Below are 15186 nucleotides of genomic sequence, written 5' to 3'. Positions count from 1 at the left end.
CTTAATTTTTCAAATAATACAAAAATTGGTAATGTTAGATTTTGATAGCACTGAAAGATATTCTTAATTGCTACTACTCTATTTGAAATAATTGCATAGAATATCTTGCTTAAACGTAATCTTAGCTTAATGTGTGTGTTGTCATAGTAATACGTATATGTAATACACCATTCAGTTTTTTCCTGTAGAAATATTTCAGACAAGGAAAATAATTGTAAAAATGGTTCACAGATCTGAATGATGGAGTTCACATTGAAAGATTAAATACATTTTGAGTCCTTGAAGTCTGACTCAGTGAGAAGTTCTCCAACTTTAGTCCTTTCCTATACTGTGGTGTCAAGGGCTTGGAAGGCTTTGGTGATTGGATTGTGTGAAAATGTTGTGTCTCTCCTTTTTAACAAAAAATTGGGGGACATCTCTTCACTAGAAACTCCAGAATATATGTATGCATCTCACTATTGGATTTATGACATGATTCCAAGAGCACAGACTACTTTGGGGCAGGTATGTATGGTGGTCATAATTTTCTACCCAACTGTGTAGATAATCATCTTTAATTGTAAGGAGTCAGAATTTAGAAGGGCTCGATATTATAGGCTGCTCTTACAGTCAAAGATACTGTGAGACTCCTGTGCTATATTATTTGCTCCTTTAGCAATTCCATGTATCCTCCAAGTCCAGATGGGTTGTAATGATTAAAAAATATAAGCTGTACAGTTACTGATCTGTTTCTTAAACTTTAGAACTTCTGGAGGGGGGGGAACGATCTATTCATGGGCCTGGTGCTCGATGCATCCCTCTGTCCTATCCTAATTCTTGACTACTGACTGAAACTGGTCTAGATTGACTGTGTATGCTGGGCGTTTACCTTTTATACCTTAAAAGAAGTAATTTACCAAACGAAATAATTTATCCTTCCAGATATGTATAGTTTGGGTCTGTGTATGACATTGAAAAACAGAACAAATGCTGTTTGTAATTTTTTAAAGTGATTGTTACATTCATTTAAAATTAATACCAAAAGGAAAACTGTACATAAAGGATTTGTCATAGTCATTTGTGCTCAGGAATTAGATTAGTTTCTACATATGCTGAAACTTTTTTTTTTTTTTGGCAGACTTGCTTATTTTTTATTTTTCATGATTGAGCATTTTCTTTAGCTTACTATAAAATTTAGGTAGTGTATTTTGCTACACTTTGATTTTTGTTATATAGTAGTTCATCGCTCTGTGGACATCCTGTGGTGTTTTAGGCATGCTACAGTAAATGTAGTACCAACGATTATCCTTTTTTTTTTTTTTTTTAAAACTAGAAAAAAAAATCTGATATAGTTTGAGGAAAAAAAAAGAGAAGCATTTTATATCTTAAATAATTAACATTCATGTTTGGATAAACACCTTACATGGTTTTAAGTTAGAATTTTGCACTAATAATCTGAATAATGGAGCCCTGGTTGGTACAATGGTTAAGAGCTGAGCTGCTAACCAAAAGGTTGGCAATTCAAATCCACCAGCTGCCCCTTGGAAACCCTATGGTGCAGTTCTACTCTGTCTTATAGGGTCACTGTGAATCGGAATTGACTCGACGGCAGCGGATTAATCTGGATAATTACTTCAGGATTATAATTAGGACTATAAAAATTTAGAGATTATTGGACTCTGTAAAAGAGTAACAACGTTGGAGATCCAGTAGTAGAGGGCCCTTCGGTAGCAGGTAGACTGCACAGTCATATGTGCACGTTATAGCTTGTCTTTCTTGCTAGATCAGTATCTGTAGATATAGTTCTCTACACGCACATCAACATTAACCTAATGTATATAATTTTTTTCCTGAGCCATTAGCAGGCCATTTACGTACATCATGGCCCTTTTACCGTATAAGAATAGGGATAGTACTAACCACAGTACAGACTCAATGTCAGTAAATTTAATATTGATAAAATACTTCTCTGTCCATATTCCATTTTTGTTAGTTGATCCAAAAATGTTTTTTATAAGCATTTCCCTTCCAGTACAGGGTCTTGTTGAGGATTGTGTATTGCATTTATTATTCCTCTTTAGTGTTCTTTAATTTGGAATATTTACACAGATTTGTTAATGATACTGGCATTTTTGAAGAGTAGAATACAATACTTTTGAGATTGTGTGATGTGAGTATGCTTTAAAATCATAATATTGAGCCACTGTTAATCAAGGTTATTTAAAATTATTTTATCCATTCAGTTTAACTATGTCATGGGACAAAACACCAAATAGCTCAGCTTTTCAGACTACATTTTACTACTGAAATTATAGGTAAATCAAATTTTATTGGCATTTAATTCATACCTCCCAGGTCATCTGTAAAGACGATGATATAATCTAGAACTCCTGATTAATGATTGTGTAATTTTGAAGTATGTATTTTTTAAACTGTATTTTCAGTTTGATCAGCATGTTGTGTGAATTTTTATGTTTTTATTGTCTCCTTGGTAGACTTGTGCCACCTAGTGGGAATTTGTCACTCAGTGTATTTCCTGTAGAGTCTAGTTGGAATGCTGGTTGCATTTTTAACATATTAAGAGAAAATATTTTAGAATGCCTGAACTTCGTTAGTTGGCCTGGAATTCTTTAGAACAGTGAATTGTCTTATCCTAATGAAGAGTTTTAGACATTAAAAATTCTTACGAAATGAAGGCTTACTAGATGTCTTAAAGTTATGACCTGAATATTAAAATCTGCTTTTCTTAAACAAAAGTGCCCTATATTTCTCTTCTTCATCAGTGAGACTTAAACTGAAGCATAATTTTATTACATTTTTTATCAGTTAATATTAAAATAATTGGTACTGTATGGATTTTGTCAAAATGTTTTCATCCAGGAGATTTATCGTTTTACATCTACTTTCTAAGCAGAGTATAGTAGAGTTTTAAAATGTTATTTACACAATCTAGGTTTATTTTGAAGTAACAGAAGAAAGACGTATTGGGTGACAAATATTAAAGAAATAATACGTAGAAAAAAAGTGCTATGTTGAAAATACCCTGAATAATATAAACTTTTACCATCCGAAGACTTCTTTCTAAAGTACCAGATAAGCTTTTATTTGGGCTTACCTGGATACAAATAAAATTCAGGATTTTATCAATATTGAAGACTTCATGGTCTCTTTTCTTGTTATTAAGTATGAAGAAGATGCCTTATTTGTCATGAGATATTCCGTATACACATCGTTAGTAGGACTTGAAACATTTCTGGCTTTGAGTTGGACATTCTGTGTAATTAAACCACAGTATGAATTCTGAGATTGTCTTCAGAATACTCATTTATGATAAGGAATATGGAGCATTATCTAACCATTTAGAGAAGGTAGTTCTGCATTACAGGAGGAGTCATTCAATCCTACCATACCTTTATAGAATCACAGATATTTTGTTTTTTCTTTCTTAGTTTCTAATGTATATTGAAGATGAGTGGATTAGGAGAAAACTCCTTGGATCCGTTGGCTACTGATTCACGAAAACGCAAATTGCCATGCGATACCCCAGGACAAGGGTAGGTGATTTATTTCACATTGCTTCACATCCCCTCCCCAACCTTTTGTTTAAAGATAAAATTGCAACTTCCTGTTATTTACATTTTCTGGTTAGATCTTTTTGTTTTGCTTAATGCAATTTGTTTTGTAGTAAGTAGAGTGGTACAGTGATGAGGTGGACACCCACGTCATGTCATAGAAGCTTTATTGCTGATTCTGATAGAAGCTAGAATATTAGATGAACAAGTCTGTGGTGCTGTAGGAAGCATTTCTGATGGAGGAGGCATAGGAGTTTAATAATCAGGAGTGGATGACCAAGGTTCATTATGAGAAAGAATCTTTGTTATCCATTAAAAATATGTAGTAAATGGGTGTTGTGGCATTTCTAAGGTTTCATCATTCTTTTCCTCAGTGAAATTAGAAATTAAAAAAAAAAAAAGGAAATAAATAAATCAGTATTACTCTGTAGCTTTTATAGTATTGTGCCAAAGTCAGTGTCATTTGAATTTTAAAGTGATAGTTAAAAAATTGAAAACAAAATCTACAGTGAATAAACATTAATAAGAAGTGGCTACCATTGTTTTTAGTCTTCTTAGCTGGGTATTTTTGGGAGTTGTTTATGATCGTTACAAAGGAAACACTGAGTACCCCCACTTTCCAGATGAGGAAATTCAGGCTAACCTTGCCCAAGACCTCCCAGCCAACAAAAAGGTGGAATTGAGTTTAGGTTTGCATGAATTTCCACTGTGTTGTACTACTTCTCCAAGGCAATGTTCTAATAGTTTCTATTGGCTGAATTTAGTTTGTTTAATATAACGTCAATGTGATAGTATTAGGAGCTGATTCTGCTCACAGCTTTTTTGTGATAGGTATATTCATGGCTTTTTTTTTCTTTCTTAGTCTTACCTGCAGTGGTGAAAAGTGGAGAAGGGAGCAGGAGAGTAAATATATTGAAGAATTGGCTGAACTGATATCTGCTAATCTTAGTGATATTGACAATTTCAATGTCAAACCAGATAAATGTGCAATTTTAAAGGAAACAGTAAGACAGATACGTCAAATAAAAGAGCAAGGTAATACAAAGTAAGAAAAACACTCAAGTCTTTTAGAACGAACTTTTTGACTTTGTTTACATTTCCCTTTTCGTTACCTTGTTTAGATGGGAACTACTACTTATTGAGGCTAGTATATGTGGGAATGGATGAATGAGTTGACCAACTCGGCTCTTTAGGAAGCTGTTAACAGAGACTTGAAAGAAGCCCAGTGTTGTCCACCCTGTCAAATGTTCCCTTTTGGGAAGCCATGGACAGTATCTTTAGTAGTGAAAGAGAATTTAGTGTATCTTCTGACCTTCTGGGTGACTCTGAAGTTTGAATTTAAAAATTGTAGCACTATCTCTTACCAGGAAATGCTGTTTACATGTGCACACATGTGTGTCTGTGTCTGTTCTCAGGATGATGTGAAGGCTGATTTAATCTATAATTGATATGCTTGTTATTGGTAATACTGCCTTTTCTCATTTCAGGAAAAGCTATTTCCAGTGACGATGATGTTCAGAAAGCTGATGTGTCTTCTACAGGACAGGGAGTTATTGATAAAGACTCCTTAGGACCACTTTTACTTCAGGCAAGTATAAAGGTTTTAGACATCCAGTAAGCTGGGTTGCGTTTTGCTTGTTACCAAATGATTTAAAAAAAAAAGATGAAATCTTGGTTAGGAAATAAGAGCAAAAATAAAATGTTTCTTTTTATGAGACAGAACTCAATATTCTCAATATGATGGTAAAATTTTCTTACATTTCCAATATACATTACTCGGGAGGCCTCATTTCTTATAAAAAATATACTAGCAAACTGGAAAAGCACAAAAAATATATAAAGAAGCAAGAAGGGTAAGATAACTCATAATTTCACTTGTTAGAGAGGTAACATTTGGAAATATTTGAGCTCAGACTTTTTGTGCCTTTTTGTCATGATTAATCATACGGCATACTATTGTGCTATATTGAGGAACTTTCAAACTTTAAAAATGCACGTTTTGTAAGTAGTTGCCTTAAAAAGATCCTATCTGTTTAACCTATAGCACTTACAGAATGTTTCTCTTTCTTCAAGCCAGGGACTGAATCTGTTTGTAAGGTTCACTGGTCAACTTTTTGTTTGTTTCAACTGGTTTGTCCCAGCTTATTTGCTATGACTAGTTTTTAGTTTATCACTTTTTTTTTTTAACCCAATTGTGCTATAGATGAAGGTTTACAGAGCAGAATAGTTTCTCATTAAACAATTAATACATGTATTGTGTTGTAACAATTGGTTGCCAACCACCCCACGATGTGTCAACACACTGTCCTTCCCGACTTTGGGTTCCCTGTTACCATCTGTCCTCCCCGCCCCCCCCGCCCCGCCACCGTCTTGTCCTTTCCCGTGGGCTGCTGTACCCATTTTGCCTCATTTTGTTTTATGGGCCTGTCTAATCTTTGGCTGAAGGATGAACCTCAGGAGTGACTTCAGTACTGAGTTAAAAGGGCATCTGGGGGCCATACACTTGGGGTTTTTCCAGTCTCTGTCAGACCAGTCAGTCTGATCTTTTTTTTTTTTCGGTGAGTTATAATTTTGTTCTACATTTTTCTCCAGCTCTGCCCTGGACCCTCTACTGGGATCCCTGTCAGAGTAGTTGATGGTGGTAGCTGGGCACCATCTAGTTGTGCTGGATTCACTCTGCTGGAGGCTTTGGTGGTTGTGATCCATTAGTCCTTTGGCCTAACTTCTTGTGCCTTTGGTTTTCTTCATTTTCCCTTGCTTTTTTTTTTTTTTTTTCTAGATGAGGTGAGACTAGTGGAGTATCTTAGATGGCTGCTTACAAGCTTTTAAGGCCCCAGATGCAACTCACCAAAGTAGGATGTAGAACATTTTCTTTATAATCTCTTATGCCAGTTGAGCTAGATGTCCCCTGAGACCATGGTCCCCAGCCCTCAGCCCAGTAATTTGGTCCCTCAAGGAATTCGGATGTGTCTGTGAAGCTTCCAGGGCCTTGCCTTGGTCAAGTTGTGCTGGCTTCCCCGGTATTGTGTACTGTCTTACCTTCACCAAAGTTACCACTTAGTTGTTGTTTGTTTAGTAAGTTTACCACTTTTTATATCCTCTTAGTAAATTCTCACTAAGGAGTAGTGTCATTCCTGTAGCTTGAGTTGGCATCCAAGGGAAAAATGAAGACCTAAGGATGATTGTCTTATTTTTAAAAGCTTCTTTGGAGATGTAATTAGTTCTGATTCTATATTGACCTTATTTGTCTTTTAAAAAATTCTTATTTTTTATTTTATAAAACCTGTAGCAGTGCTGTTAATAGTAATAAAAATACTGGCTGATAGTTGTTTGCAATAATTAGTGCTAAACCAAAAAACCAAACCCGTTGCCATCGAGTCAATTCCGACTCATAGCGACCCCATAGGATAGCATAGAACTGCCCCATAGGGTTTCCAAGGAGCACCTGGTGGATTTGAACTGCTGACCTTTTGGTTAGCAGCCATAGCTCTTAACTACTACATCACCAGGATTTCCAGATGAGTGCTAAGATAGATATTAAAATATGATTCCATTTTAGGCACTGGATGGTTTCCTGTTTGTCGTGAATCGAGACGGAAACATTGTATTTGTGTCAGAAAATGTCACACAATACCTGCAATATAAGCAAGAGGACCTGGTTAATACAAGTGTCTACAATATCTTACATGAAGAAGACAGAAAGGATTTTCTTAAAAACTTGCCGAAATCTACAGGTAGACTCTTAGTGTGTGTTTTCTAAATACGTTGTTGAAAAATTTTCCTTGACCTTATCTTAGAAAATTGAATACATCTTTTTTTGGAAGCCAAGTGATGAAACAATAGGAAGGCAAGTGGTTAATAGCAAAATTTTCAAATATGACCTCGTGAATTCAGGATTTGGTATACGTTTCATGGGGCCAAAGTATACAGTGAGTTATTGAGATTTCTGTTGAAGTTGAAATTTTTCCAATATTTGTACATTGCTACTCTGAAACGTTAGTGTAGATAGTACTATGGTAAATACGTGTAATGAGAAAATGCAGCTTGATTTTTTTATGATAGTCATGACTGAATTGCCAACTTTAAAGAAACTCTTTTTTTTTTTTTTAATTTGTTCCCCAAAGTTAATGGAGTCGCCTGGACAAATGAGACACAGAGACAGAAGAGCCATACGTTTAATTGCCGTATGTTGATGAAAACACCACAGGATATTCTGGAAGACATAAGCACCAGCCCTGAAGTACGCCAGAGATATGAAACAATGCAGTGCTTTGCCCTGTCCCAGCCACGAGCTATGATGGAGGAAGGGGAAGGTAAGAGCAATCCTGTTTGTGATGTTTCTGAAACAAGTGGCAGACAAACTTGTCATTTTATAATTTCCATTGTTGCAACTCTTCTTCCTGAATTCCGTGTCCTTACTAGCCTATTGAAGGGACATATCCAAAAGGTAAACATAATTCTTATCTGGTTAAATTTTTTATTGTAGATTTGCAATCCTGTATGATCTGTGTGGCACGCCGCATTACTACAGGAGAAAGAGCGTTTCCAGCAAATCCCGAAAGCTTCATTACTAGGCATGATCTTTCAGGTAAGAACTTAGTGTGTGTGTATTCATTTTTAAAATGTGTTGTAAGTGTCACTATTTCTCTTGCCTGCATTGTTACTGAATTTCCTACATGCACTGTAGTGAATGCTTTGTATGTGGTATTCCCTTTTTCTCTTGCATATAACCTGAAGGGAGATTGATTAAAACCCTTGGCACATGAGTTGGGTGTATTCGACACTTAAGATTCCCCAAATAAGCAAATTTAAAAACAAATGTAGAGGCACCTGGCATTTTTCCAGATAGCATTTTGGATCAGAATTTAGTATGTCTTTTCTGTAACTTCAAACTCACTGCAATGAAAGAATTTTTAAAAAATAGAGGAAATTTAATGAGAGTTACTTGGCGTAATCCCTGACATCTGTATAAGGTGTGCGTGACCCAAGCCACGGTGTTTCACTTGCCTCATGTGCATGTGAAAGCTGGACGGTGAATAAGACTGAAGAAGAACTGATGCCTTTGAATTGTGATGTTGATGAAGAATATTGAATATATCATGAACTGCCAGAAGAATGAACAAACCTGTCTTGGAAGAAGTATAGCCAGAGTGCTCCTTAGAAGGAAGGATGGTGAGACTTTGTCTCACATACTTTGGACATGTTATCGGGAGGGACCAGAAGGACATCATACTTGGTAAAGTAGATGGTCAGTGAAAAAGAGGGAGACCTTCAGTGAGAGGGATTGACACAGTGCTGCAACAGTGGGCTCAAGCATAACAACAATTATGAGGATGGCGCAGGAGCAGGTAGTGTTTCGTTCTGTTGTATGTAGGGTCACTGTGAGTCAGAACTGACTCAAGGGTACTTAACAACAGCACGTGAGCTTCAATGTTGGTTTGCCATTTTGTAACCATAGGAGTAAATAGTTAAAGACAACGGGCAATTTAATAATGCACATTGATGAAATTTAACGGTATAGCAATATTATCTACACTTACCTTCAAGACTGGAAACCCTGGTGGTGTAGTGGTTAAATGCTACAGCTGCTAACCAAAGGGTCAGCAGTTTGAATCCACTGGGCGCTCCTTGGAAACTCTGTGGCGGAGTTCTACTCTGTCCTGTGGGGTCGCTATGAGTCAGAATCGACTTGACGGCACTGGGTATGGGTATGGGGTACCTTCAAGACTGTTGTTGTTATCATCTGAAACCCTATGTGGTGTTGCAGAGGGTTTACTATGTGTGATCCATCTCATGGATAGGAACACATAGGCTTGGCGAGAGAGGGGTTGGGTTATTTATCCAAGATCATGGCTAATAAGAGAATCTGCATCTGGCTTTGCTTGATTTGAAAGCCTGTACCCTTTGAACTCTGTAACACATGATTTCACCCTATAATGCCCTTGTGTATGTGCAGCAGCGGTTTAATAAAATGGAGCAGGTGGAAATAAATACAAAACATAGGTATAGTTGCCATAATATTTTATTGTAAAAAATAGCTATTTTCTCAGTCATTCAACTTTTTGGTACCAGGCTCAGTTACCTGTTTTGATGTTAACAAGATAGCACCTTTAAAAAGTATCTCGTTAATATTTTTCTTAATGCAGAGGGAATACATGTTTATTTATGAAAGCTAGAGAACACGTAGCCAAAACAAATGTGTTTTCCTAGTTAACATAATTTGAAACGAAGCACCTTTTTACATACTTATAGTTGGTATCTTGTAGTTACTGTCTGTTATTTTGTAGGAGGTTTGCTGCATTCAACTCATTACTTGTCTTTGCCTTGGGAGAGAGATTTTACAGTCTGTCCCTGATGATGTATTTGTCTGTTTCTTCATTTGCTATACTTTTTCTGAGTGTCCGTTTTGTGTTTTTTATGTAACTCAGGGCTCAGCTTAGTGGAGGCAATGGAGAAGAGATCACCCCATGTTCTGGGTACAATGCATATGTGTTCCTTGTTTCCTGAAACCCATTTGTCCCTCTCTTTATTCATTGTTTTTTCACTAATCAGACCTTTTGTCACTGTTAAAGCCTGAGTTTTAAACAGATCCTTGGACTTGTGGCTCATCTCATATCCCTCAAGTCATTCAACTTTAGTGCCTGTCTCATCCTCGATAGCTTTTCCAGAGCTACCTTTGCTCTGAAGCTTTATGTGTTTTCCCAGACTGTACTTGCTGTTCTTCATCATTTTTACTTTTCTAAGGAACACATCATAGAGAGAATAAATAGACCAGCAAACCATTTCTATATCTTTCTGTCTCGAATCAATTTATTGACCACTTCTTTCAAGTCATTTGCCCACTTGTCTAGGTTTATGATCTTCATCACCTTTTGGAACTGGCAGACCTGTTGGTGCTGAGTGTAAGCAATCATTTGAATCTGATTGTTGCATTTTTTAGTAAAATCCCTATTGCACAGATGAAACAAATAACCATTGATAATCTTGAAATCACCAATGAGTGTCTGTCACTGTCTGCCATTTTTTGACTGTGAAGCATATTTGGTCATGGATAAGATCCATGCCATAGAAGTTGGTTAGGCAGTTTTTGTCCTGAATATCCCTAGTAATTCCTTTGAATTTTCTAAATGCAGCTTCATTATTCTGCAGATTTGCAAGGCTCACTTCAAAACCATAATTCCTCCCACCCTGAGATGCAGTCTTGGTCTGTTGAGTCCTTGGGACTAGTGGTTTCCTGATTATTACATTGAACACGGCTGGGGCTTTCATAGCATACTGTTCTTCCTCAGAAAATGGGTCAGGCACTTCCTTCTTCCCTTTTTGCAAGGTGCTTGTTCTTGGGAACTGCCATGGTGCTGCTCAGAGAGTGAAAAGGCCTAGCTATTTTCAAAGGACCATCTTCATAAAGCCTTTTTCAATTTCATAGCAACTTTGAGTATGTATATTTGGTCTCTACAGTATATTTAATGCTAAGTAAAAATTGGCAGAAACTTGCAGAATTGTAGAAATGAGAATTTGGTTAGTCCTTCCAGTTTAGACTTTAAGTGTACATAAATGCAGTCACCTCAGATGGAAAGAATTATCCCTACTAGCTGTTGAGGCAGGGTTTTTCTTTTGCTTCATGGTTGCAGGGACAGAATTGTATTCAGATTAACAATTTTACTGGAAAGTGTTACCTTTTTTTTTTCTTTTTAAATGAAAATGAATCCTTATATTATCTGGACAAGTTAAAAGTTATACTCTATGCATTCATAAAGGAGTTTAAGATACACTTTTATAGTCATTCAGCAGAATGTTTACATATAAGAGTGCCCTGCAGGATGATGGCCTTAGAGAGAAAGGCTCTGGATATTCCAAAAACTAGGTCAGGGGAGGTAGAACAGTGATAGAGTATCTTATTCTTCAGTGATAAGCCACACAGTAGACAACCAGCAAATACTGGGTTTGATTTAAATCTTTAATTTTCTGGTTAATAGGCAAAGTTGTCAATATAGATACAAATTCTCTGAGATCATCCATGAGGCCTGGCTTTGAAGATATAATCCGAAGATGTATTCAGAGATTTTTTAGTCTTAATGATGGACAGTCATGGTCCCAGAAACGTCATTATCAAGAAGGTAATACATTTTGGAATTGACTCTTGATCTCACTTGTCGTTTTGTTTGGTATTCTATGAAGCTCTAAGTATTCACATGGTAGTAGTTGTCATGGGTGGGTGTGACGGGGGGATGGGGAGAGGTGGGATAGAAAAATGATTCTTGAGTGTTAATATTTTAGCCTTTATCTTAATTTTGGTACAGATTCAGTGTAAACACTGGATTTTGAAGATGTTGTGCTTGAAGAATGTTTTCTTCTTTTGTACATGCATTTATTTTGCTGACTGTCATTACTGCTACTGAGATGTTTTTCCCAATAGCTTACATTCATGGCCATGCAGAAACCCCAGTATATCGATTCTCCTTGGCTGATGGAACTATAGTAACTGCACAAACTAAGAGCAAACTCTTCCGAAACCCTGTAACAAATGATCGTCATGGCTTTGTCTCAACCCACTTTCTTCAAAGGTAATGTGTCTTCTGATATTAAATGCAGGTGTTCTCAAGATGCTTTATTATTAACATAAAAAAGGAGAACATTTTATGAGAGAAAAAGCATGGAGATATTGGATTTGCTGAAGTGAATTTAGATTCCTGGATTACGATTTGTTTTTTAAGGTTATATTTTTCTATGGAAATGAGTATTTGTTCATTAAATAACTACTTCTTGAGAAAGCTGGGGGATGGGAAGGCTAGTGAGTGAAAGAGCATGTAAAATCTGCCCACCTCTGTTACCTTTCATTTCTAATAATATATTACATTGCTTTTAAGGACTGAATTTAAAATTTGAATCTTGCCTTCAAGAATAAACGTTACTTTTGGTATTGCTAATGGTACATGAGCACCACATGAAGGCGGACAGTCAGCATTAATTCTATTGAGTGATTTGTAGGCACCTCCAGTTGCCACTCCTAGCTATATGGCAACTCTGGTTAAGCACTGCTAGGAGCCCTGGTGGTGCAGTGTTAAGTGCTCGGCTGGTGAGAGGTTGGGGGCTTGAACCTACCCAGCTCTGCAGGAGGAAGACATCTGATGATCTGTTTCCGTAAAGCCAGGACAGCTCTGCTTTGTCATATGGGGTCGCTGTGAGTTGAAATTGACTCAGTGGCACCTAATAACAACAAGGAGTCCATATAACATAGCTGTTGGCCCTTCTCAGTGCTATAGTGCTGTCACTCATTTAGATTCTGCAGCTTGTAAAAAAATACGTAATTAGATTAATAGTAGATTAATATCTACACTGGAATTATCACTGGGTATTAGAATTTTTTTTTTTTTATTAGAATGGTACAGAAGAAGGTAAGTTCCTGTGCACTTATCTCATCCCTTACTTATCTGATTCAGAGCTTTGACACATGCTTATAATTTTTTTTTAGTAAAAGTTTGATGTTATGTTTCTTTGCAGAGAACAGAATGGGTATAGACCAAACCCAAATCCTCTTGGACAAGGCATTAGACCTCCTGTAGCTGGGTGCAACAATTCAGTAGGTGGCATGAGCATGTCACCAAACCAAGGCTTACAGATGCTGAGCAGCAGGACCTATGGCTTGGCAGACCCTAATGCCACAGGGCAGATGAGTGGAGCTAGATATGGCGGCTCCAGTAACATTGCTTCACTGAACCCTGGGCCGGGCATGCAGTCACCATCTTCCTACCAGAACAACAACTATGGTCTCAACATGAATAGTCCCCCACACGGGAGTCCTGGCCTTGGCTCCAACCAGCAAAATATCATGATTTCTCCTCGTAATCGTGGGAGTCCAAAGATGGCCTCACACCAGTTTTCTCCTGTTCCAGGTATTTACGGTGGCATTTCCTTTTCTTTTTCAGTAAATTCTTCTTTTCTCTCCATACCACTATAATTCTTGTAAAGCAAAATCATTTTGTAATAGAAAATTTTGGAGAATTAAGTGGTGTTTTGTTACAGTGTGTGATAGTCTAACTTTCTTTCCTAACTCTTCTCCAAATGCAGGTGTGCACTCGCCCATGGGATCTTCTGGCAATACTGGGAGCCACAGCTTTTCCAGCAGCTCTCTCAGTGCCCTGCAGGCTATCAGTGAGGGTGTTGGGACTTCTCTTCTATCTACTCTGTCTTCCCCAGGCCCCAAATTGGATAACTCTCCCAATATGAATATAACCCAGCCAAGTAAAGTGAACAGCCAGGATTCCAAGAGTCCTCTAGGCTTATATTGTGACCAGAATCCAGTGGAGAGTTCAATGTGTCAGTCAAATAGCAGGGATCACCTCAATGACAAAGAAAGTAAAGAGAACAATGTAGAAGGGTCAGAGAATCAGAGGGGTCCTCTGGAAAGCAAAGGTCATAAAAAATTACTGCAGTTACTTACCTATTCTTCAGATGACCGAGGTCATTCCTCCTTGAGCAACTCTCCCCTGGATTCAAGTTGTAAAGACTCATCCCTTAGTGTCACCAGCCCCTCTGGAGTCTCCTCTTCTACTTCTGGAGGCGTGTCCTCCACGTCCAATATGCATGGGTCACTGTTGCAAAAGAAACACAGAATTTTGCACAAGTTGCTGCAGAATGGGAATTCGCCAGCTGAAGTAGCCAAGATAACAGCAGAAGCCACCGGGAGAGACACCAGTAGTACAGCTCCTTGTGGAGAAGGAAATGTCAAGCAGGAGCAGCTAAGTCCTAAGAAGAAGGAAAATAATGCACTTCTTAGATACCTGCTAGATAGGGATGATCCTAGTGACACCCTCTCTAAAGAGCTACAGCCCAAAGTGGAAGGCATTGATAGTAAAATGAGTCAGTGTGGCAGCTCCACCATTCCTAGTTCGAGTCAAGAAAAAGACTCTAAAATCAAGACAGAAACAAATGAAGAGGTAATTTGCCTGTACATTCCAGCATAGTCAGCGTGTTTCCTCACTGCATTTAGGTGTTAGATAATGTGTTATACACAAATTGCTCTATTTTAGGAAGTTAACTTTGAGTTATTGTTTCTTTGTATTTCCTGTGGACATCAGCAATTTAGAAATATCAGATGTGTATGTTTTAAAATGTGGCTCTGTTGAGTAGCAAATTTGGAAAAGTTGAGGTATTGTTGGAATGAGCAGAATGGTTCATTAAGGGTACGGTAGAAGTACAAAGGAGGAAAAATTTTTTTTTTAAGCAACAACAATTTTGATTTTTACCTAAGAATCAAATTTTACGTACATGATCGCGTTCTGTGTAAACATTTCCCAAAGTCTGCTTGAGGGATGCTATTCCAGGAAATTTTAATATGCCCCTGAGCAAGTTAAAGGCTCAGAGGAGCTGGATAGTTAAGATGCCTGTGTAACTTCCTTTAAGCCACTGTTTACCCAATTTATTGACTAAAAGCCATTTTGGGGCACACCTGTGAATACCCTATTGAATATCAACTTGTTGCTTTATTATTAATACCTTTTCCAGAAGGTATGTGTAGATGCAGACATCTCTGTCAGCTAGTGATCACTTCAGTGCTGGTGACTAATGTTAGTTGGAAAACACCCCACAGCTAACATCTAGTATAAATCAAAATGTGTGATTTATCTCAGTGGTT

General features: G+C 37.4%; 1 protein-coding gene and 1 pseudogene across 12 annotated transcripts in view; one reads left to right on the top strand and one right to left on the bottom strand.

The window, feature by feature from the left end:
* NCOA3 (nuclear receptor coactivator 3) overlaps positions 1-15186 on the top strand; it is a 126875-nt gene that overhangs the window by 88258 nt on the left and 23431 nt on the right. For 9 of the 12 annotated variants that reach the window (XM_049869883.1, XM_049869888.1, XM_049869887.1 and 6 more), the window contains 10 exons: positions 3429-3533; positions 4414-4586; positions 5039-5139; positions 7111-7285; positions 7676-7864; positions 8038-8139; positions 11528-11668; positions 11968-12115; positions 13053-13444; positions 13620-14488. In XM_049869883.1, coding sequence (XP_049725840.1) covers positions 3448-3533; positions 4414-4586; positions 5039-5139; positions 7111-7285; positions 7676-7864; positions 8038-8139; positions 11528-11668; positions 11968-12115; positions 13053-13444; positions 13620-14488 — 2376 coding nt within the window. In that variant the 5' untranslated portion in view covers positions 3429-3447. Of the gene's footprint in view, positions 1-103; positions 505-3428; positions 3534-4413; positions 4587-5038; positions 5140-7110; positions 7286-7675; positions 7865-8037; positions 8140-11527; positions 11669-11967; positions 12116-13052; positions 13445-13619; positions 14489-15186 lie in introns of those variants that run through there. The other 3 variants (XM_049869880.1, XM_049869881.1, XM_049869879.1) reach the window with 2 other exon arrangements.
* LOC126067791 (40S ribosomal protein S3a-like) lies at positions 10132-11174 on the bottom strand (annotated as a pseudogene).

The sequence above is a fragment of the Elephas maximus genome, chromosome 25 (genome assembly GCF_024166365.1).
Source record: "Elephas maximus indicus isolate mEleMax1 chromosome 25, mEleMax1 primary haplotype, whole genome shotgun sequence".
Taxonomy (NCBI): Eukaryota; Metazoa; Chordata; class Mammalia; order Proboscidea; family Elephantidae; genus Elephas; species Elephas maximus.
This window is presented reverse-complemented; position numbering and strand designations above follow the sequence as displayed.